Here is a 24,458-nt window from a genome sequence, read left to right as displayed (position 1 = left end):
TGCAAGGGCTCTGTGCTGCTTAGCTTTTGTGAACTTGCTGAGAACCTAGACCCACCCAGGGAACAGGGAATGTCAAATGAAAAACTGCCTCCATCAGATTAGCCTGTGGGCATGTCTGTGGACCATTTTTTTAAAATTGCTGATTGATGTGGGAGAGCCCAGCCTGCCATGGACAGTGCCATCCCTTGGCAGGTGGGAAACTGAGCATCCAGTAAGCCAGTAAGCAGTGTTCCTTCCTCTGCGCTCTCTGCAGTTCCTGCCTTGGCTCCCCTGGGGGATGACTGCAACGTGTAAGCCAAATAAACCTTTCCTCCCCAAGTTGGTTCTAGTCAGTGTTTTGTCACTACAGCAGAAAGCAAACTAGAACAGGCCCCACAGCCTGTTACTTCCTTGAATGGACTCCCCATGACACAGTGAATACAGTGCCTCCCAACATATGATGAAATGTTCATATTGCCTGTTGTTACAGCTGGATGTTACCATGAGAAATAAATAAAGAGCAGATTATTTGAAAGAAAAAGCTACAAATGAAAAGCTAACTGAAATGTCTGGAGGCGCACTCTGTGGAGGAGACTTCATGAACACAACCTTTTCCATTTGTATCTGCTGGTGGACACACCCCGGACAGGCACTCTCCACTCGAGATTGCTGGATAGGCGACGGTGGTATGTACACATGAGCAGTCTCCATGCTTGTACTTCATCTGCCTGAGATCACGGACTATAGATAACTGTCCCAGACAAGCTCCATGTTGAAAAGAGACATTATAAATGATCAGAAGGGACAACACCTGGCCCCCAGGGGTCTCACTGCTCAGGCAGTAACTACCCAGAGTCTTAGCTCCTCTTCCCTTTTTGTCTTTAAAAATATTTAAAAAAGATTATTCTATCTTATGTATGAGTGTTTGCTGCACGTATATACACCATGTATGTGCCTGGTTGCCTTCAGAGATCAAAAGAGGGCATGGGATCCCCTAGAACTGGAGTTATGGATGGTTGTGAACTACCATGTGAGTGCTAGGAATTGAATCCAGGTCCTCTGCAAGAGTATCAAGTGCTCTTAACCACTGAGCCATCTCTCCAGACCCTTTCCAGCATTTTGAAGCGCGCGCGCGCGCGCGCACACACACACACACACACACACACACACACACACACATCCACCCCTACGATTTTAATAGGCATTGCATATGCTCAAATTATGCTCAAGACTGAGTTTGGCTTTCAAAAAGCAAAGCCAAATGGTGGCTGCCCCATTTTCCTCCCGTTTAGCCAGCATGATCAGTGAAAATGAGGGGACCAGACAGTCATTAGACATCTGTCATGTGCCTGGTATTCAGTCCATAGCACTATCACTCTGTGAAGTAGGTACTACCATCTGTGACGAGGACTTCAGGAAGAGATCGGCTCTGGAGGCACCCTTGCCCATGGCGCATCTCACTGCCCTGTGATGCAATTTTACTTTCCCTAATACCCTTCCTCTGCATGTTGAACCTATGGAAACAAACCTACATCTACAGAGGGCCATTCAGCACAACGCTGACAACATGCTCTGAGCATGCTCTGAGCTGACTGGTCTGTGGCTGTGCTGGTCTTCCCTCCTAGAGTAACAAAGTGTTTTTACCTTGTTTTTAGGTTTTACAGGAGCTTACAGCTGGGAGACTTTGGAATTTTAGAGAAACTTTAAAATTTTAAAGACCATGGAGCTTTAAAAAGTTGGGATGTTTTATATTGTGATATTAATATTAGTATGATATCCTTGGGACAGATGAGAAAGGAAAAGTTATGGGTGATGTTCACAAGGGATCAATTGTGCTGGTTACTTTTTTGTTTGTTTTTTGCCAACATGACATATGCTACAGTCTTCTGAGAGGAAAGCCTCAATTGAAAAAATGCCTCCTTAAGACTGGCCTGTAGACAAGCTTGCTGGACAGTTTCTTGATTAATGAGTGATGTGGGAGGCCCTGCTCACTGTGGGTGGTGCTGTTCCTAGTCAGGCAATCCTGAGTGGTCTAAGAAATCAGGCTGAGCAAGCCATGAGGAGCAAGATAGTAAGCAGCTCTATGGTCTCTGCTTCAGTTCCTGCCTTGAATTCCTGTCCGGGCTTCTGTCAGTGATGAAGTGTTGCCTGAGAGTCATAAGAATTCTCTCCTCCTCAAGTTGCCTTTGGTTATGGTGTTTTTAATCACCGCAACAGAAGGGACTAAGACAGTGTGTCTGATACAACCAAATGTGGGTATCTTAAGGGACACGAGTTTGCTGGGACTGTTTATTGCCAGACAAGCATATAACGACCCGACTGCAGCATCGGCTTTTGTCCCCTGGGGCTTCTCTTACCTGGTGAGCACAGCGCGTGGTCCTCGGGCCCGGGCGTGCATTTTATCCAGCACCATGTGTTTCAGCTTCTGATAGTACACAGGTCCAAAGTATATGTACGCCTCTAAGGGCTCACTGAAAAGGAAGTCAGCACTGGGGTTTAAGAAACAGTCTGGATAACTCAACAGACAGCCTTCTCATGCCTCAGCACCAGGAGGTCCTTGCTGTTTCCTCAAAGACTATGACAACTGTGAGACTAACCCTCAGTCTAGAGTGGATGAAAAGGCTAGACCAAACCCACAGACGCACTAGCACTATGTGAGCAGATCATGCCCTCATATGAAATGAGCTGTCAACAGGGTGACCCTCTTCATCCCGTTTCATCAGGACATCATTTCTTGGTGTGTTAATTCCTGGCTGATCTGGTCTGGTAGACAACTGGTCTACCAGAACAATCCAGTGTCCTCCTAAACTGGAAATCACAATAGGTCACTCTGCTCTAAAATTCCCAATGTTTTCTTTTCTGATATTCCATGTTGCCAAAATTATACATAGCTATCATGCCAAACGTACTAACCCCTCTGCCTCAGACCACTGCCCTCAGACATGTGCTAACAGTGGTCTTCTGCCAGGTATATGCATGTGCCTGTCAACAGTGATTCCTTAGAGGAACTTTCTGGAACATCTTTTCTTTTTGTTTTGAGACAAGGTCTTACCACATGGCTTAAGTGTCCCTGGAATTTGCTACATAGCCTAGGCTGGTGTCAAACGTACACTCTTTTGGTACCACCCTCCTATGTACTAGGACCCCAGGACTTCTGAGAGGAATCCTCCTTCTGTGCTCTCTACCTCTTCCCTCACCTGCAGTGCACGCAGCACCTTTGTGTGGTAATCGTTGCTTGTCACTCTGTTTACTGCCTGTCTTTCCAGAAGAAGGCAGTTCTTTGTCTCCTTTACCACAGTGGCTCCAGTATCTGTACTGCCTGGCATACACCTAGTGCTCAATAAATGTTTGTCTCTCATAGATGCCCCATGACCTTTCCAATTCAGTTTCCTTGCATCAAGGTTGTCAGCCAAGGGTCTTTCCAGTTCTAGTAAATGACTCCGGTTCTCGGCGACAATAAGTCATGGTAGAATTTACGGACATCTGTCACCCAGTGCTAGTCCACATCAATGGAGTAGAGCCACACGCAATTCCTACTTCTGACTAAGATCAGGAACATGGGTGAGAACAGGGAGGACATGTGCAGGTCCTGGGCATCTGAGCAGGCTCAACAGTGCTCCTCAAGCTCTGGCATGGAGAGGATGGCAAAGAAGTGAAAAGTCCACGCGGTGCCAAGGGAAGCATGCAGACTACAGCCGTGCACAGCACACAGCTGTAGCTTACGCCAACCTTTCAGTGCAGTAATTTTCGGGAAGCTGCACTGAATGGGTCCTATGGTTTTAGACAGTCTCCGGACAACATTATTTCGGAGTAGAAATGAAGGTGATGGGTTAGCAATGATTGTGCTTTTTTGAAATGGACCCTAACTATTTAAACCATAGTTAAGTGAAGCAGACTGTTAATTTTTTTCTAAAATGAGATTCTGGTTTTTTTTTTTTTTTTTTTTAACATCTCAAGAATGATGTACCCGAAGAAATCTGTATTGTTACCATCTGGAGAAGTCATTTTAAAAAGCACTCCATCCTGCAGCAGAAATGGATTTGGGGTACTTCCATCACTTCTGGAGCATTTTTTTTGAGCACTGCAGTTAAGCAGCATGCCCGCCCTCCCACATGCTTCAGCTGAGCTGCACCTGTGTTCAGGTGGGTTACAACCCAAGGGCAGCTTAAACATCCGTGACCCAGAGGTCACCCCAGAGACTCCCTCCCTCCCTCCCTCGCTCACTTATCTCTGCAGGAGCGCATGTGCACTGGTTTAGAAGCCCTTGGGTCTCACACTTGGGTCCCATGGAGCAGCAGCTAGCACCTGGCCTAGGGTTTTACCTGCCACAGGGTACGAAGCAGCGGATTTGATCTGAGTACCAAGACCTCATCATTCACAATAACTGCATGGACGTCTCTCTGTCAAAGATGACAGGCAGACCCTTCACTCTTTTTTCCCAGCCTCACCTCAGCTGGACAGCTGCCTCCTTATGGACTATCAGCTGGGCTGGCACCTACCAGTTCTCGGGATTTGCTTGGGAGTGTGTTTTCCTTGTACCACACTCTCTAAACGGCAGGACAGCTTCTGCCCTCCACATCTTACCCACCCTCTCACCATTCCCTTGTCTTCACGTGCTGAGAGCGAGTTCTTGTCAGCATTTTCCTACCCAGCAGGCACTGCTGGAGCACCTGTGCTAGGTTCCGGAGACAGATAACAGAGCCAGCCTGCTCTCATGGAGGCTAGGTCCCAGCCGGGTGAAAGACAACAGTACCATGGACATGTCCGGTAGTGATGACTGCCATGGTGTCCCAGCCGGGTGAAGGACAACAGTACCATGGACATGTCCGGTAGTGATGACTGGAGAGCAGTGAGGAAGGAATGGCAGTGCTAGGTTGGGTTTTCATTGGGTAATAATCAGTGGGCAGAGGGTGAGACCCAGGCATGGAGTGCTTGGTAAACATACATGAGGCTCAGGGTTCAATGCTCAGCAACAGAGAGCAAAACCAAAATCCTCAAAGCAAAAGCAAAGTAGTGTGTAAGCAACCCAACAGCCTGCCTCCACTAGGCAGTCCCTGAGGCCTGCACTGTTCCATGTCTAGTAACGACCCATATGGTCAGCTTTGCGGCTTAACTGACTTTGATCCCGTCAAACACCGTTCTGGTGTGAGCTCTGGCCCCAGGCTGGGGACAACACTGCATCCTCTGCAGTCAATTCCTCAGGAGCAGCACAGACACTGACCTTGTTGAACAGAGTGACCGGCTTACCAACCCAAGTCGTCCTCAATGACCTTTGCTTTTCTTTTCGTTTTTTCCAGTCAGGGTTTCTCTGTAGCCCTGGATGTCCTGGAATTTGCTCTGTAGCCCAGGCTGGCCTCAAACTCAGAGATCTGCCTGGCTCTGCCTCTCAAGTGCTGGGATTAAAGGTGTGCGCCACCACCGCCCAGCGCAATGACCTGTTTCTTGTACCAGGTTTCCTAAAACAGTGAAGCTTCACTGCTCCAGACAGTCCACTTTTCTAGGCTCTTCCTCCTTTCTTCCTAGTGGTGGACGGTACACTCACCCTGTGATGCCTGAGGTGACATAATCCTTCCCCAGGTAGTTATAGCCATGGCGAACGAGGTCTTCACACACATCCTTTACTTTACTCCCTCCAAAGGCAGTGCCGTAGTGGAACCTGCCGTCTAACACACCTGCCTTGCCAGCCAGCAGCTCAATTAACTTTCCGACCTGTGGGGTGAGATGGGAACAAACTGTGAGTGTCTCCCTGTGGTGTGGAGTTCTCCTGACCTACTTAGCTTTGGCTTACAGGTAGCTTCAACCCCCACAATTACCAAGAGTGATACATTACTAATACCGGCATTCACTGGTACCTTGCTAAGGAACCCTGGCCTAGGCGACTAACATCCCTATGGTGTTCCCTAGTTTTCAGATAAGGAAACTCAAGTATGAGCTAAGCACTGTGGCTGCGGACACATGACCCATGACAGAATTACAGGTGACAGGAAGTGACTGCTCAAAGAGGCAAACTAGCAGGCTCACACACAGTGTTCTGCCGGGCCACCGAGGAGAGTACGAGGGACTAGGAGTCTGTCTATCTGTCAGGGGACTGCTCACTGTAACTAAACTAACAGCCTGCTTCCTTCCTTCAGAGTACACCTCTGAAAAGCCCACAGGTAACTGACCGTCATTCTCGATGGGAAGCCGTGCGGGTTCATTATGATGTCGGGACAGATACCAGAGTCGCAGAACGGCATGTCTTCCTGGGGGACGATCAGACCACAAACACCTGGGGACAGGAGGTTTTATAGTACGTGAGGCAAACAGGCAGGAGGGAAGAATAGAGCCTTAATTGGGATCTTCCCGCTGCTATCTCCATCCCCACTCTGCGAAACCCTCCCCACCGTCTCCATTAAGAGTAACAAGAGCAATTTCCAACAACCCTGGTAGCCAAGCAGTTCAAAGATGACTCTCCTTGGAGAAAGGCATTGTAGCCCGGGGACTGGCCTGCTGGCAAGACACACAATGGGGCTGTCAGGCTGCTTGCCCATCTTCCCCGAGGACCACAAAACGCGAAGTACAGTGTCAGGACTGCTCCTACCTGGAGCTTAGCAATCAGCAGTCCTTGTCAGCTAGGCTGTGGTCTGCTGCTTCATACCCAAACCACAGGAATCCAAATTCTCTGACCACCAAACAAAGAATGGCTGAATAAGACTGAGTATGTAAACTGGTATTAAAAACCTATGACAAGAGATGGCTCGGCGATTAAGAGCCCTAGCTCGCTCCCCAGCATCTGTATGGTAGCTCACAACTGTCTGTAACTCCAGTTCTGGGGATCTGACACCCACACATGCAGGCAAATACTAAATGCACATAAAACAAAAGCAAGAAAAGAAATCCGTGTGCACAGCTGAAATGCTAACAGGTGTACTCTGGCTACAGAGCTGGCTGGTTGGCCCACCTTGCTAGAGCTTCCCCGGCTGAGCTTAACCTGCCTTAAGGAATTTTAATTCCTATAGCTTACAGCACATTAGAAAAGTGATCTTTGATTGAACTTGTAAAGATCAACAAGAAAAGTAAGCGCCAAATCATTCTCAGTGCAAAAGGCTAGAATTAGACACGGAATTCTAAGAATGAAAAAAAGCAGGGCACACATGGGAGCCCAGCAGCTCTGCACTCCACTGACAGTCTCTCAAGGTTGCAGACCTGAGTAGTCCCTGGCAGCTTCTAACCTTGGAGAGATTTTGTTGCTAAACAGTTTTTTAATCCTTCAGATTTGCTTTTCCTGGGAAGACGAGTAGGGACAGAATTTAGGTGCTCAATCACACTTTATATAAGAACTACAAGACTTGGGGGCTGGAGAGACGGCTCAGCAGTTAAGAGCACTGGCTGCTCTTCCAGGGGACCTGGGTTCAGTTCCCAGCACCCACATGGCAGCTCGAGACTGTCTGTACACAGACATACATGGAGGCAAAATACCAGTGAACATAAAAAAGTTTTAAAAAAAAAAAAAGAAGAAGAACTGGAAGAGTTGTATATAACAGCAGTGAATGAGGAAACAAACGCTCTTGACTGTTGTGATAAGATAGACCTCTTTTCTCCAATGTGTGAATTTACCAATGTCAGGACCTATTGAAAAAACCGAAGGTTTCCACTCCTGTTTGTACTCTACATAATTCAAGCCACTTATTTTTTTAAAATTTTATTATTATTGCGCTGTCAGAGCTAAAACCTAAGACATGATAAGCAAGCACTGAGCTGCAGCCCCAGAATCCCAAACTACCTTAAAACAAAACCTTTATGAGCTGTGTACTATGAAGAGCAGAAGCTCAGAGGAAAGGAATCCTCCTGTATCTAGAATTGTGTTGACACTCTGCTTTTGAGGGGCTGCCAGCAAGACTGCAATTAGGCTTGTGGAGTTGGATTCTAGAGCATACAGCCCCTTTGAGAGCTATCTTGGTTGAGAAGGTTTTAACATATCGTGAATGCTTTTCTGTATGAGTAACACAAACGGTTATTTGGTATGCTGTAGTTCAAACCCAGCTATGTGCTAAAATTTATGTCAAGCAAAGGATGTGAATTTTTCCTTCCCTCCTAAAACACATCTCCATACTGAAATTATCTGACAAAACCCTAGAGCTACTGGGAAATCTCCTTTGAAGGACATCAGATTGTGAACTAGGCACCCTGACAACATCACCAGAAGCCATGAACCAAGTGTTGAGCACGGTAATTCCTACGAGGGCAGGAACGCTGCTGAGAGTCAGTCCGGTGACACCCTCAAACACAAATCCAAAGGGAAAAGGCAGAACTCAGCCAGAACTCGCAGGGACGCTGGAGTCAGCTTGGAAGAAGCTGCCTGCTGTCCGCACTCCAAGGCACCAGGAGAAGGTGGGAGGGAGGGACAGGTGGTCCAGAACAGACTGAGGCAGCGTGACAGGCAGGCTGGGACTTGGGAGGGTAGGAAGGGAGAAAACTTGCACTTTATCTTAGGTTTTAGTTGACGTGTTTAATTGAGCCAGTTCGACCTCATTATGCTAGAAGATGAAATGTTCATTCCTAAAATCAGAATCTAGTAATTTTCCTCTAAGCCTGATTAATCTTCACTGCAGAGCATCCTTTTGGGATGTTCTTTCCTTATCTGCTGTTTCCTGACACTTGGGGAAGAAAGCATACATGAGTAGCTTTTTTTTCACTCCATCCTATAGCAGATCTGCTCTAGCTGTATCTGAACCAAGGGCACCTGTAAGCCAAAAATTAAATCTTTGCTAACTTAAAATTACTCGAGTCCCTGAAACCCTTTTATATGCCAAGACGGTTCCCATAGCAGACAGCCTGTGTTGTTTGTTTTGTGTGAAAGTGAATGATAAAAGACCCATGAAATCGACACAGAAAGCCAGAACAGCGGAGAGAGGCGAGGGCTCTCCATCACGGCGGCTTCTACCCTCTGCTGACTCGCAGAACAATGGGAGCCACACATCCAACTGCAGATCCAACACAGCTGTGCGTTTCATTAGATGGGGGCACTAGTGCCCCAAGTAAATAATTAACTTATTCTGCTCTGCTGACTGTGCTTATGAGACCAGTCAGAGCTGACGGGTTTTAATACACGGGAGCACAAAGGAGCCATAATGAGCTTAGAAGTTAAAACAAAATATTTAGACAGAATTTGAGGATCTTGAATCTCCAATTAGACAGATGATTTTTTAAGTTTGCATTTTACTAAGTCCATCAGGGGTAAAGAACGTTCTCCATCTTAGAAACACTTTCCCCCTTTCTCTTTCCTTCCATATTTCTCTGGTTCAGAAGTATCAGATCTTCAACATACTGGGAAGGTTTCTTTTCTTTTCTTTTCTTCCAAGGAAACATTAAAAGTGTGTTTCATAGAGGAACACAGGCAGAAAGTCCACACCAGTACTAAGAACTTTTCAAAGTTGTGGCCACTTCCCTTGAACACTGGCTTAAAATGCAAACAATGTGCAGTGTGCTTGAGTATGCTGACACCCCCCCAGCCCCCCACCCCCGGTCCCTGGAAAGAGATGGGCTGCAAATAAAGCATGGCTAATGGGAGCTGTTGGGAAATGATTACTGATTCATACCTTAAAAGCTTACACAGCATTCCAGATTTTAAAATAAAATTTCACCCCCCTCCCTATGCCGATGTCTCAACTCCATTGTTTGCAGCACAGCCTCCTGGTAGCAAAATGCAAATACATTTTGCTCAGGAACTTTGATGCACTCACTGGGGGCAACTGGGAATTAGGCCACAGACTGTATCACAGGACTCTTAGCAAACAAATCAATGAAGAAACAGAAGCTGGGCAAGTTAAGAGCAGATGCCCTGCCAAGAGAATATTACTCCATCAGCACCAACACCGGCATACAGAACTCACTGAGTCCAGGGAAGCTACACTGGGTGCCAGTCCACTCAGAGGACCCACACACTGCCAGGCTCCTATACCAAGTTGCTATCTTTATTTCTATAGCTTCATAGAGCAACCCAGAAATCATGTATGAATGGGTCTGTTCAGAGGAAGTCCATTCAGCATTATGAATCATTTGGTTTTCTTAAAATGTATTTCTAATGATTCATATTAATAGCAACTGACCTATTAGTTTTAATGGGTTGGATCTGTGTGATGGAATACTTTAAATTAAATAGTTAAGAGATATCTATATCAGAAAAAAATATCAGAAAATATATATCTATATCAGAAATATATCAGAAAAAAAATTGGTGTAGTAGCTCATGTCAGTAATGCAAGTATCAGGGCAGCAGGAGGGTTCTGAATTCCAGGTCAGCCTGGCTACTCAGCAAGACCATCTCAAAAACAAACAAACAAACAAACAACCCAAAAGAGAAAAGAGAAAAATACCATTCTCGAGCAACATCAAGACAAGAGGGCAGAAGCTAACTGCAGAAAGAGCTCCGACCATATATTGAATCCAGGACTATTTCCCAGGGGACTTCCTCATGGAGGACTGTCTAGCAAACAGTTTCTATTGGTTGTCAACTCAGTATTACGAAGCACAGACTGTGACAAGCACTGTAAGGAGGTGAGGACACGACCCCAGACAGGCAGATGCAGCCAGCCTGGATCAATCCAAATCGTGTCCTCACCTCCTTACGTGACTGATGCCAGGCTCGTGACACTCATGACTGTGGGGAGATGACACCCCCAGAGTTCATCTCTCCTTGGACCTCAGTCCAGTGTGGGGAGGACAAGGAGTCAGGTGACCTTAATCTGGTGCTCTTCTGTTTATCTGTTTATCTATCTGGACGTCAGTGTTTGGTTGGAGAAGGGGCAGTGATGAACCTTGGTAGTTTAGTCTTTATACTGGGAATAATTAGCACCTCCTTCATCAGGCAATTGTGTTAAGAAGAACCAATGAGCTAATGTTTGAGAGCAACTTTATGGTCCTTAGAGAAAAGACTCAATCTAAACACAAGGAATTATTATCATATAAGAAACCTAATTGCTCTCAGCGGGAAGTATTAGAGGAGATCAACTCAGTGGACAGCCTGCCAGGACCAATTGCCCCACCTCTGGAAGAGGAGGCTGGAACCTGCATCCTTCAGTTTGCTGTTCCGGCCATTCCACATTAGCTAGACACTGCCTTCTCACCCCGGGAGCCACCAGGGCCAGGGCAGGAGTGTCCAGTGGAAAGTGCTTCCTGCTGCTGGACAGGACGGCACTGAACACGGTCAAAGCACAGCCGAGTGCACTTGAGTGTGGCTGCTCTCAATTAAGAAATGTTCTTAATAAACATATGGCTATGGGCCTTAAGACATTCAGAAATGTAAATTTCTAATTCAAAATGTGAAGGCTAACACAGGTGGTTACTTCTTTCTTTCCTTTTTTCCAGTTATCAAATTAACCTTTTTTTTTTTCTCTCTCTCTCTCACTACCACCTTAAATCATGCCAAGGAGAGAGAGGGAAGACAAAAACTGTGGTATCACCTCAGATCTATCACATCACTGGCCATATCCTGGCTGATGTAACTTCAATTCGGCTCTTCCTTCCATGCTAACAGATAAATAATGCATAAGAAAACTTGATTAGCTTTCTTATTAAAACATCACTCTAAATGAGAGGAGGCGCTGGAAGACAATAGTGTTTTTACAGGCTTTCCCATGAGCAGTTGAATGGTTTATGTGATAAATTTGCATAGTCTGAGGCACACAAAGGGCTGATTAATTGAAACCCTTACAATGCTTCTGGAAGCAGCTATTGTAAAACAATAACCATAGGAACTTTACAAAATACACATGGCTAAATGTGTCAAGAACTTAATGAAATGTGTTGAGCCTACACTATTCGGAAACAGAATTGGAGATTTTTATTCTGGGGCATAAAACAATAAATACCCTAATTTCAAAGCTTTCGTTGGCTAGTTACTAAAAGGGCAGAGGGCTACAGTGAGCTGCAGAAGATCAGAATTTGTTCTTGGAAAACAGGTTAGGTAAAGGCTTCTTACAATGAGGTGTCTATGTGGGTAAATACGGATTTCTAAGACTAGTCAGTTGCTGGAATTTCTTTTTGGACTCTGAGTATTAGAGATGCTGGAAAATGCACCTTATCTTTGGGGTCTCACTATTACTGCAATCAGTCACCCCTCTTCCCTCCCACTTAGGAACTTTCATTCAAGCAGATCAGGCGGCCAGGGAGCCAAAGACACCAGTGTGTCTGAAGGTGGCCTGGCTGAGGATTTTAACAACCAGAAGAGCTGTGTGAGGACAAGGGGTCAACCATGTCCTTCCTTCTCCAGGCTGAGATCTCACTCACCCAGTTTAGAAATGCTACAGAAAACCCATAATGAGTGAAGAAGGTCTGGGAAAACTGGCTTTAATGTGCCTCACAGACAAACTGTGCTCCCAGGTTTTCTGGTACACACGAATCGACGTTTTCTTCCTCCTCAGACCCTTCATAGCACTGCAGAGGATTTTAAATGCTCCAGAGAGTAAGGGCAGAGCTTTTAAGATACACTCCATCCAAACATTAGTAAACCAACAGCAGATTACTGAATAATCTTTGAGGTAAGCAATCTTTTAATGGGACTTATTTTGAGCAAGAGTCAAAGATAACTATTCCAGAAAGTTTGTCCACAAATACAAAATAAACCACTAAGTGAACCACTCAGTGCAAAGCTGTGCTTCGATGAGAGCAAGCTCAACTTCAAACACGGATGATGTTAGAGCATTTTAACTGGCTCTCTGGTCCCAGAGGAGGGAGAGGGCAGGAAGAAGTGGACATCATTATCTCAGATTTGCAGTTATTAAAAAGCTCCTGTTTGCCAGGACAAACACTCTTGCTCAAATACAGTTTTTCCTTAGAAACACTGCTTGGCATTACTGCGGTTCTGTGATCTGTGGGACCTTTGTTGGAGGTGCTAATCCTTTTTCACATGAGAGACTGAGAAATGTCCTTTCAGGAGAGTGATATATTGCTTTTCTCCTCTCCACATCAAAGGAGCCTACTCTTTCCTTGCTCATTGTGGATGGCAACAACAGAAAGGATATCCAGAAATATAATAATTCGCTTTGCCTGGACACTGAGATGAAACTTAACTCCTCAGGCTAATGTAATCTTTTGATAAAGAATTAAAAAAAGACCAAGAATGAAATCTAATAACGGCATTATCAGAGAAAAAGTCTCAATATGAAAATATTATTTGGCCCCAATTAAAAAATTGGCTTCAGTGAGTTCCCTCTATGCAGACTTTATAAAAAGTCAAAGAGCCTAATGCACTTGTTTATATTTCAAAACGGAAGTCTAGCTCCAGAGTAGACATGGTTCCAGTCAAGCCTCATGTGAACATCTCTTTGTATCTTTATGTACAAAGTGGGTAATGGATCTCATAGAAGCACACAGCACTTCAGACCCACGGTCCTGCTCGACTGGCTACTTTGGAAGCCATTACCTATGAACCATGGGAGTCACAGCTTCACCCCCAAGTGAAAAAAAATGAAACAGGAAAAGATCAAAACTCCTGCACAGAACTCAGAACCAAAGCAGACGTAGCTTCCTCTGTAGACACACAAGGCAGTTCACCCATGCTGTAGAGGAGGCCCTTACTAAGTAACTCAACATCCCCAGATAGGCTTCATCAAAAGCTCTCTGGGCCAGCAGCTACCCGACCAATCTCACTGATGACATTTATAACAGATCTAGTGAAGACCCACGGAAGCTTGCATGGACTTCACCAAGACTCACTGACTGTCAGAGTGGACAGATGGAGACTTCCTTAACGCAAAGTGCTACAGCAGGTGCACAGAGTGTGTCGGTCCCATCTTTAAGTAGCTTTTGTGTGTGACACCGTCTTCACTCAAGACTTTCTTCTTCAACACTGGCTCTGTCCGTTTAGTCCTGTTTATAGTTTTGTTTTGGAGACAGGGTCTTACTATGTAGCCCTGGCTGTCCTGTAACTTCCTCTGTAGACCAAGCTGGCCTTGAAATCACAGAGATCCACCTGCTCCTGCCCCACAAGTGCCACCATGCCCAGCCTAGCCTCTGAGGGTCCAAAGAGTAATGCTGCAGGGACTTATGACCCTTCTATTTCCTACAGTGTTTTCTTGCCAATCAGTCTTTGCTCATCACACTGCTCTTGAGGTATGGATTCTCTTGGTCCAGCTTACCTGCTCATACCATCCTCTTCAATCTTCAAGAGTGCTTTGATCATGCACAGCATTTAGCTACCAATGCTCCACTTCCTGTCCCCAGTTGCTTCATTTAGCAACTGTTATCTTTGAAATGTTATCCTGTTACCTTTGAAATGACTATGCTTGAGCCAGAGATCAACACTCATGTTCTGTGAAACTAAGAATCTCAAGTTGTCGCTAACTGCTGGAAAGGCTATTTTAAGAGGTATTGGGTGCAGAAATGTAATCTAATCTCTGTATTACACCTGTACTTAAAAAAAAAATCCCTAACAGCAGCTTAAAAACAAAAAATAAAATAAAAAACAACAACAAAAAACCCCACCCAAAACAACAACAACAACAACAACAACAAAACTAAACCAAACCAGACAACAAAGCAACCAGGCCATCGCTAGGGTCATGCTGATCCTTGAACATCATGAGCTTAAGCCCATGCTTAGAAGGCAGTGCATAATACACGTCAAATCAAAACAGCCCTAAGGTTTTCTCCTGGAGAAGACTTAGGGGTCAGCTTGCAGGCAATGCTCTATTATTTCTAAACAAGTCTACATTTCAAGAGTGAACGCAAAGCTCCACTAACCACTATTCTTACCTTAGGATGTGTCTGAATCAAAACAAATCAACCACAGCAGGAATCATGGTGTGACACATACACCCCAGAACCCCACAAACTCTTGAGACTTTCATCAGCCCATTCTGCAATGATTACTATGGTACCATGGACCATGCTCTCCAGTGACTTCTCATTTTACCTGACAACATCTAACTCCCTGGGTCTGATCCGGGTCCTCTTCCGGCTCTACAACCTGCGTTGAGATACTGCTGTAACTGCCCTACCCGTCACTTCCTCCACACTCCTCCTTCTGGCGTTGGCTAGGGAATGGTCAAAATGGAAGGCTCAGATTTTACTGCATTTTCTACTTTTTCCAATTCATGAGACACTGAATTTTAATCAACCGGGCTACTAAAGCCTTGGCAGATGATCAGTTAAAGAACAGAGCAGGGACACATTTATAATGAATTGATTTTAGCAGGGAAGGGGCATCAGAGAATACAGTTTTGAGGAGTATGTCTTCTGGACAAGTCAAGACCAATTCATATTAGGGTAGTATTTGCTTTGCTTTGGTGGTATATACAGGTGTTTTTTTTTTTTTTGTTTGTTTGTTTGTTTGTTTGTTTTTTAGGAAAACCGGGGATTTTGAAGAGATGCCCCCCTCATGAAGGAAAAACTTGAAAGAAATAGGAGAAACTCCCAGGGCTGTGGCAATTCCAGAGGAATGACCAGGGTATCAGCCAGGCTAATGGAAGAGGCAACACACTCAGAAAATTCTGGATTCAAATCCTGGTTCTGCAGGCATTAAGCTGTACCCAGCAACCTCCTCCTTGAGGTTCAAATGCCTCATTCTGTGTGGTAGGAATCCCAGCAGTAACTAGAACTGTAGAGATAAAAGCATAGAGCATACACGAAATGTTTATAAATTATCAGGACACCAAAAGTACCGTACTATGAATTTGGGGACAGACAGCACACATACATACGACTCCAGGACTCCGTGCCTAGCTCTAACCTCCTGCTGTCTCATACCCACTTGCCTCCTTTAGTGAAGAGCCTAACAGACATCTCAGACTTGAGGCTCAAACTCTTAACACGTGCCCTTGTCTAACTCCATAACATAGTTCCTGCCATATTCTTGCCCATTTCACTGAACAGCAAATTGCCTGCTCAGGCCACAAACATCCCATGGTTTGGATTTATCTCCCTAAACAGACATGTGAAAAATGTAACAGTGTTGGGCAGTGGGGCCTATTGGGAGGTGTTTTGGGCATGAGGGTGCCAGTGCTGAGTGCAGAAGCATCTGCGGCTGCAGACTCCGTCTGATGCTCTCTCTCCACTGTGCTCTTTGCCCTTTCACTGTCTACCAAGAGATGATATAATAAAAAAGCCCACAGATGTGAGACCTTCGGCCTTGCATTTTCTAGCTTCTAGAACTGAAGAAAGCCTCTGTACTCATAAACTGCCCAGACTAACGATTCTAGGCATTGCAGCACAGATCAGATGAAGGCAAGGGGCTAAGGGAGATAGGTCCCTGAAGGTCACTGGCCAGCATGTCTAGCCTAATCAATGAGTTTCTGGTTCACTGAGAAACCTTCTCTCAAAAAGTAGATAAATAAACAAATAATAAATAAAAGTGGAAAGTGAGCAAGGAAGAATGCCAGATGCTATAACTTGAACCTCTACACACATGTGCACTCACGTGCATGTGGCACCTGCATGTATGCGTATACATAAAACACACGCACGAACACACCAACACACAAGCTCACAGAGAAACAGTACAAAAAAACCGAGTACTATGATGCTCAGTCTAAATGAGTGATAACACTGGACCTACTACCTGATAATGCTGTCCAAGTACTCAGGGAAACAATGTTCTTACTAGAACATTCCCAACAGACACCAACAGGGAACAGGACGTGCTCATATGCACATGGCCTCATGAAACTTGCTTCCTACGACCACTTTCTCAATCATCTCAGGAACAACTAGTCTACAAGGAGAAGAGACTGGGTGTGGGGAGAAAAGTAAGCACAGGAAGAACCAGGAAGCAGGAGTTCCCTAAGTCCATGGCGTGGCGGCTCCCTACATTAGTGTACTCGCCGACTCTCAGTACACCTTAGAAGCACAGTCAGGTGGATCTCTGAGTCCGAGGCCAGCCTGGACCACATAGCAAGCCAAGGCTACATGTAGAGACCACCTCATAAGCAAACAAACAAAACCTTCAAAACCCTCTCCTAAAACAACAACAAAAGAGGTAATCACAGTTGAACGGAATCACTAAGACAAACCCTAATCCAATATACCTCGTGTATTTATAAGAAAAACCTGAGAAGAGAGGATATGCCACTTGGAGCAAGGCCTCAGAAAAGCCTGCATCTGCTGACCCCTTGACCTTGGATGGCCAGCCTCACCACAGTAAGAAAATCGACGGCTGTTGCTAGCCTCCCAGGTCTGTGGAACTTGCTGGAGCTGCCTTACTATGCCAATGCAGTGTGCACCCAGCCTTCTTGCAAACGGTGGCTTGGCACTTAAGAGAACAAGACAGTTTCTGGCTCTGTTTGACTGTTGGCTCGTGAACATTATTTCAAAGTGTGTCCCCTCTATTCCGTGTGTGTGTGTGTGTGTGTGTGTGTGTGTGTGTGTGTGTGTGTGTGTTCAACATCAGATGTCTTCCCTTAATTGATCCTACCCCACGGATCCTCTTGCCCGCCTCTTCCTCAGTGCTGACATTACAGGTGTGCACTGTTGCTCCTGTTTTTACACGAGTCTTGGGGGTCTGAACCCAGGTCCAGCGTTTGTGTGGCAGATGCTTTACAAACCTGGACATTGAGTTTTTTAGGGGGTGGGGGTGGGGGTGAAAGCCTTAGAGAGATCAGGGAAATACAGAAAGCCACCAGCTAACCTCACCTCACCAACTCTGCAGCTTCCAAGGAGAGTGACTTCCTGTCTACCCAGGCTTATATGCCTTGCTTTTTTGCCCTCTCACTGGCTCTTAGCCCAGCTAACTCACTTCCTCTTCCTACACAGCCCTGCCACTGTCTGTCTGTCTGTCCAGACCTCCAGGTCTCTATGGTTGTAACCATGAACAACACCCAGCCCTATGCATCACTTAATAATACTGACAGATTCTGAGAAATGTATCATTTGGTTATTCATTTGCTCTTGGAACATCATAAAGCATACTTACACAAATTGAGTTGGTTACAACCTCACTAGATAATACAATTTCAAAATGTCCTTAACTGGGACATGTGGTGATATTTTATTTGTGCTGAAATGTGGAGATATTTTATTTGTATGTTAATAAATAAAGCTTGCCTGGAAATGGGGGCGGGGAGACCAGACATTTTAAGTAAACAAGAAGTTAGGCAGTACCCACCCTTAATCCTTTAGCAGGCAGGATCTTGTGTGTTCAAGGCCACACTAGGGAACAGAGCCAAGTATGGTGACACACACCTTTAATCCCAGTGCCAACCACAGAGACACTGAGTTCTTAGTTCCTCAGAGAATGAGTACCATAATGTGGAGCAGGAATGAGGGAGGTTCCTTAAGGAACATTGTGTGTGTCTCTAAACAGACTACTGATCTCGAGGAAAACTGTGCAAAGAGTCTGTTGATGGTATGGAAGAACAATAATATAAACACAAATAGATGAGTCCCAGAATTGTAAATAAATAAATGAGAGAAAAGTATTACTTCAGAAAAAAAATTCATGCTACAGAGGAGTGATACTCAAATGGTTACTTATTTTGTATTGGACACCGGCTATGTAATTAAATGACAAGGGCAGGCTGTTTAGAAGAGGTGCTAAGTTACTGGACCCACCTAGCCACCTAACAGTGAGTATCACCCAAAATGAATGACTGTGTCTAAGAACACTAGACACAGGAAGGTGTGAGCGGGTGGAGCTGCTTCTGGGATGAATGACTGTATCTAAGAACACTAGACACAGGAAGGTGTGAGCGGGTGGAGCTACTTCTGGGATGAATGACTGTGTCTAAGAACACTAGACACAGGAAGGTGTGAGCGGGTGGAGCTGCTTCTGGGATGAATGACTGTATCTAAGAACACTAGACACAGGAAGGTGTGAGCGGGTGGAGCTGCTTCTGGGATGAATGACTGTATCTTAGAACACTAGACACAGGAAGGTGTGAGCAGGTGGAGCTGCTTCTGGGATGAATGACTGTGTATCTAAGAACACTAGACACAGGAAGGTGTGAGCGGGTGGAGCTGCTTCTGGGATGAATGACTGTATCTTAGAACACTAGACACAGGAAGGTGTGAGCAGGTGGAGCTGCTTCTGGGATGAATGACTGTGTCTAAGAACACTAGACACAGGAAGGTGTGAGCGGGTGGAGCTGCTTCTGGGATGAATGACTGTGTCTAAGAACACTAGACACAGGAAGGTGTGAGCGGGTGGAGCTGCTTCTGGGATGAATGACTGTATCTTAAACACTAGACACAGGAAGGTGTGAGCGGGTGGAGCTGCTTCTGGGATGAATGACTGTGTCTAAGAACACTAGACACAGGAAGGTGTGAGCGGGTGGAGCTGCTTCTGGGATGAATGACTGTGTCTAAGAACACTAGACACAGGAAGGTGTGAGCGGGTGGAGCTGCTTCTGGGATGAATGACTGTATCTAAGAACACTAGACACAGGAAGGTGTGAGCGGGTGGAGCTGCTTCTGGGATGAATGACTGTATCTAAGAACACTAGACACAGGAAGGTGTGAGCGGGTGGAGCTGCTTCTGGGATGAATGACTGTATCTTAGAACACTAGACACAGGAAGGTGTGAGCAGGAGGAGCTGCTTCTGGGATGAATGACTGTGTGTCTAAGAACACTAGACACAGGAAGGTGTGAGCGGGTGGAGCTGCTTCTGGGATGAATGACTGTGTCTAAGAACACTAGACACAGGAAGGTGTGAGCAGGTGGAGCTGCTTCTGGGATGAATGACTGTGTCTAAGAACACTAGACACAGGAAGGTGTGAGCGGGTGGAGCTGCTTCTGGGATGAATGACTGTATCTTAGAACACTAGACACAGGAAGGTGTGAGCGGGTGGAGCTGCTTCTGGGATGAATGACTGTGTGTCTAAGAACACTAGACACAGGAAGGTGTGAGCAGGTGGAGCTGCTTCTGGGATGAATGACTGTGTCTAAGAACACTAGACACAGGAAGGTGTGAGCAGGTGGAGCTGCTTCTGGGATGAATGACTGTATCTAAGAACACTAGACACAGGAAGGTGTGAGCAGGTGGAGCTGCTTCTGGGATGAATGACTGTGTCTAAGAACACTAGACACAGGAAGGTGTGAGCAGGTGGAGCTGCTTCTGGGATGAATGACTGTGTATCTAAGAACACTAGACACAGGAAGGTGTGAGCAGGTGGAGCTGCTTCTGGGATGAATGACTGTATCTAAGAACACTAGACACAGGAAGGTGTGAGCAGGTGGAGCTGCTTCTGGGATGAATGACTGTATCTTAGAACACTAGACACAGGAAGGTGTGAGCAGGTGGAGCTGCTTCTGGGATGAATGACTGTGTCTAAGAACACTAGACACAGGAAGGTGTGAGCAGGTGGAGCTGCTTCTGGGATGAATGACTGTATCTTAGAACACTAGACACAGGAAGGTGTGAGCAGGTGGAGCTGCTTCTGGGATGAATGACTGTGTCTAAGAACACTAGACACAGGAAGGTGTGAGCGGGTGGAGCTGCTTCTGGGATGAATGACTGTGTCTAAGAACACTAGACACAGGAAGGTGTGAGCGGGTGGAGCTGCTTCTGGGATGAATGACTGTATCTTAGAACACTAGACACAGGAAGGTGTGAGCGGGTGGAGCTGCTTCTGGGATGAATGACTGTATCTAAGAACACTAGACACAGGAAGGTGTGAGCGGGTGGAGCTGCTTCTGGGATGAATGACTGTATCTTAGAACACTAGACACAGGAAGGTGTGAGCAGGTGGAGCTGCTTCTGGGATGAATGACTGTGTCTAAGAACACTAGACACAGGAAGGTGTGAGCGGGTGGAGCTGCTTCTGGGATGAATGACTGTATCTTAAACACTAGACACAGGAAGGTGTGAGCGGGTGGAGCTGCTTCTGGGATGAATGACTGTGTCTAAGAACACTAGACACAGGAAGGTGTGAGCAGGTGGAGCTGCTTCTGGGATGAATGACTGTATCTTAGAACACTAGACACAGGAAGGTGTGAGCGGGTGGAGCTGCTTCTGGGATGAATGACTGTATCTAAGAACACTAGACACAGGAAGGTGTGAGCGGGTGGAGCTGCTTCTGGGATGAATGACTGTGTCTAAGAACACTAGACACAGGAAGGTGTGAGCGGGTGGAGCTGCTTCTGGGATGAATGACTGTGTCTAAGAACACTAGACACAGGAAGGTGTGAGCGGGTGGAGCTGCTTCTGGGATGAATGACTGTGTATCTAAGAACACTAGACACAGGAAGGTGTGAGCAGGTGGAGCTGCTTCTGGGATGAATGACTGTATCTAAGAACACTAGACACAGGAAGGTGTGAGCGGGTGGAGCTGCTTCTGGGATGAATGACTGTATCTAAGAACACTAGACACAGGAAGGTGTGAGCGGGTGGAGCTGCTTCTGGGATGAATGACTGTATCTAAGAACACTAGACACAGGAAGGTGTGAGCGGGTGGAGCTGCTTCTGGGATGAATGACTGTATCTTAGAACACTAGACACAGGAAGGTGTGAGCGGGTGGAGCTGCTTCTGGGATGAATGACTGTATCTTAGAACACTAGACACAGGAAGGTGTGAGCAGGTGGAGCTGCTTCTGGGATGAATGACTGTATCTTAGAACACTAGACACAGGAAGGTGTGAGCGGGTGGAGCTGCTTCTGGGATGAATGACTGTGTCTAAGAACACTAGACACAGGAAGGTGTGAGCGGGTGGAGCTGCTTCTGGGATGAATGACTGTGTATCTAAGAACACTAGACACAGGAAGGTGTGAGCGGGTGGAGCTGCTTCTGGGATGAATGACTGTATCTTAGAACACTAGACACAGGAAGGTGTGAGCAGGTGGAGCTGCTTCTGGGATGAATGACTGTATCTTAGAACACTAGACACAGGAAGGTGTGAGCGGGTGGAGCTGCTTCTGGGATGAATGACTGTATCTAAGAACACTAGACACAGGAAGGTGTGAGCGGGTGGAGCTGCTTCTGGGATGAATGACTGTGTCTAAGAACACTAGACACAGGAAGGTGTGAGCGGGTGGAGCTGCTTCTGGGATGAATGACTGTGTATCTAAGAACACTAGACACAGGAAGGTGTGAGCAGGTGGAGCTGCTTCTGGGATGAATGACTGTATCTAAGAACACTAGACACAGGAAGGTGTGAGCGGGTGGAGCTGCTTCTGGGATGAATGACTGTATCTAAGAACACTAGACACAGGAAGGTGTGAGCGGGTGGAGCTGCTTCTGGGATGAATGACTGTATCTAAGAACACTAGACACAGGAAGGTGTGAGCGGGTGGAGCTGCTTCTGGGATGAATGACTGTGTCTAAGAACACTAGACACAGGAAGGTGTGAGCAGGTGGAGCTGCTTCTGGGATGAATGACTGTATCTAAGAACACTAGACACAGGAAGGTGTGAGCGGGTGGAGCTGCTTCTGGGATGAATGACTGTATCTTAGAACACTAGACACAGGAAGGTGTGAGCAGGTGGAGCTGCTTCTGGGATGAATGACTGTGTGTCTAAGAACACTAGACACAGGATGAGCAGGTGGAGCTGCTTCTGGGATGAATGACTGTATCTAAGAACACTAGACACAGGAAGGTGTGAGCGGGTGGAGCTGCTTCTGGGATGAATGACTGTATCTAAGAACACTAGACACAGGAAGGTGTGAGCGGGTGGAGCTGCTTCTGGGATGAATTACTGTATCTTAGAACACTAGACACAGGAAGGTGTGAGCGGGTGGAGCTGCTTCTGGGATGAATGACTGTATCTAAGAACACTAGACACAGGAAGGTGTGAGCAGGTGGAGCTGCTTCTGGGATGAATGACTGTGTCTAAGAACACTAGACACAGGAAGGTGTGAGCAGGTGGAGCTGCTTCTGGGATGAATGACTGTGTGTCTAAGAACACTAGACACAGGAAGGTGTGAGCGGGTGGAGCTGCTTCTGGGATGAATGACTGTGTATCTAAGAACACTAGACACAGGAAGGTGTGAGCGGGTGGAGCTGCTTCTGGGATGAATGACTGTGTATCTAAGAACACTAGACACAGGAAGGTGTGAGCGGGTGGAGCTGCTTCTGGGATGAATGACTGTGTGTCTAAGAACACTAGACACAGGAAGGTGTGAGCGGGTGGAGCTGCTTCTGGGATGAATGACTGTGTCTAAGAACACTAGACACAGGAAGGTGTGAGCAGGTGGAGCTGCTTCTGGGATGAATGACTGTATCTAAGAACACTAGACACAGGAAGGTGTGAGCGGGTGGAGCTGCTTCTGGGATGAATGACTGTGTCTAAGAACACTAGACACAGGAAGGTGTGAGCAGGTGGAGCTGCTTCTGGGATGAATGACTGTATCTTAGAACACTAGACACAGGAAGGTGTGAGCAGGTGGAGCTGCTTCTGGGATGAATGACTGTGTCTAAGAACACTAGACACAGGAAGGTGTGAGCGGGTGGAGCTGCTTCTGGGGGACACAAAGGGAGGAAAAGCAGGACCAGCGTTTCTTTAGCACACAGCCCTCCTTTTCTACCTGCAGCGCTGTGTGGTGATACATTGTGTGCCCTAATAAACTTGCCTGAGAATCAGAGGACAGAGCCAGCCACTAGATTAGACACAGAGGTCAGGCAGTGGTGGCACACACCCTTAATCCTAGTATTGGGAAGCACACATGCCTTTAATCCCAGGAAGTGATGTCTGGGCAGAGAAAACAGGAACTCACTCTCGTTAGACTGAGGATTTTGTAGAGGTGAGAACTAGTGGCTGGCTGTTCTGATGCTCTGATCTTTCAGCTCTCACCCTGATGTCTGACTCTGGATTTTTATTTACTTTTATTAAGAAAATCTAAGATAGAACAACAGCACTAAAAGATCAAGGCCTCAAGAGGAAAGCCATCTACCACAGAACTCTATCACCAGCCTAAACTTCCACTTAAAAATACAATAAATGAACCTTGAGAACCATGCACATGGGCCAGTGAGTGACTCAGCAGGTAAAGGTGCTTGTTGTCTACGCTGATGAGGTCACGTGATGGAAGGAGAGGACTCAGAGCTGTCCCCTGACATCCACATATGTGCTATTACACACACACACATACACATAAACAGAAATAAATCAATAAAATACCGTTTATTATTTGATAAAAATCATGCTTACAAGTAAGTTTCTATTTGCCCAAGAGCCCTATTCTTTCATTATAGGGTTCAAGTATATGCTACCTATTTTTCTGTGTGGCTGCTTCTTCTTCTGCCTCCTGGCTTTCCAATAAATCTGATAAACCATAAGATAGGGCTATCAAGGGATGAGAGCTAATCATGAGGTTTTACCTTGGATTAAAAGCCATCTGGAAAAAGAAAAGCAGGAAGACAAAGTCCTCACTGAAGAAAAAGGTCAGCCACCCTGGGAGGACTTCCTTCAGTTTCACAGAGAAACATGTATGTCAGAGGCCCTGGAGCAAACAGCGCTCTACAGGCACTATGCAGACAACTGAGGCAGAGGACTGCTGTCAGCAAGTCTGATCCCTGTCATATTTACAGCACAAAGCTTCCTGACATTTCACTTAGACACCATGTTTAATGG

At 46.1% G+C, this 24,458-nt stretch overlaps 1 protein-coding gene across 4 annotated transcripts in view; it reads right to left on the bottom strand.

The window, feature by feature from the left end:
* Polr3b (RNA polymerase III subunit B) overlaps positions 1–24,458 on the bottom strand; it is a 135,505-nt gene that overhangs the window by 24,059 nt on the left and 86,988 nt on the right. For all 4 annotated transcript variants that reach the window (XR_004943281.1, XR_004943280.1, XM_036169878.1 and 1 more), the window contains 3 exons: positions 6,144–6,247; positions 5,522–5,688; positions 2,337–2,450 (listed from right to left, as the gene is read on the bottom strand). Coding sequence is in view for 2 of the 4 variants with exons in the window: in XM_036169878.1 (XP_036025771.1) it covers positions 2,337–2,450; positions 5,522–5,688; positions 6,144–6,247 (385 nt within the window). In the remaining 2 variants the exon portion in view is untranslated. The remainder of the gene's footprint in view (positions 1–2,336; positions 2,451–5,521; positions 5,689–6,143; positions 6,248–24,458) is intronic.

This window comes from Onychomys torridus, chromosome 20 (assembly GCF_903995425.1).
Source record: "Onychomys torridus chromosome 20, mOncTor1.1, whole genome shotgun sequence".
NCBI lineage: Eukaryota > Metazoa > Chordata > Mammalia > Rodentia > Cricetidae > Onychomys > Onychomys torridus.
This window is presented reverse-complemented; position numbering and strand designations above follow the sequence as displayed.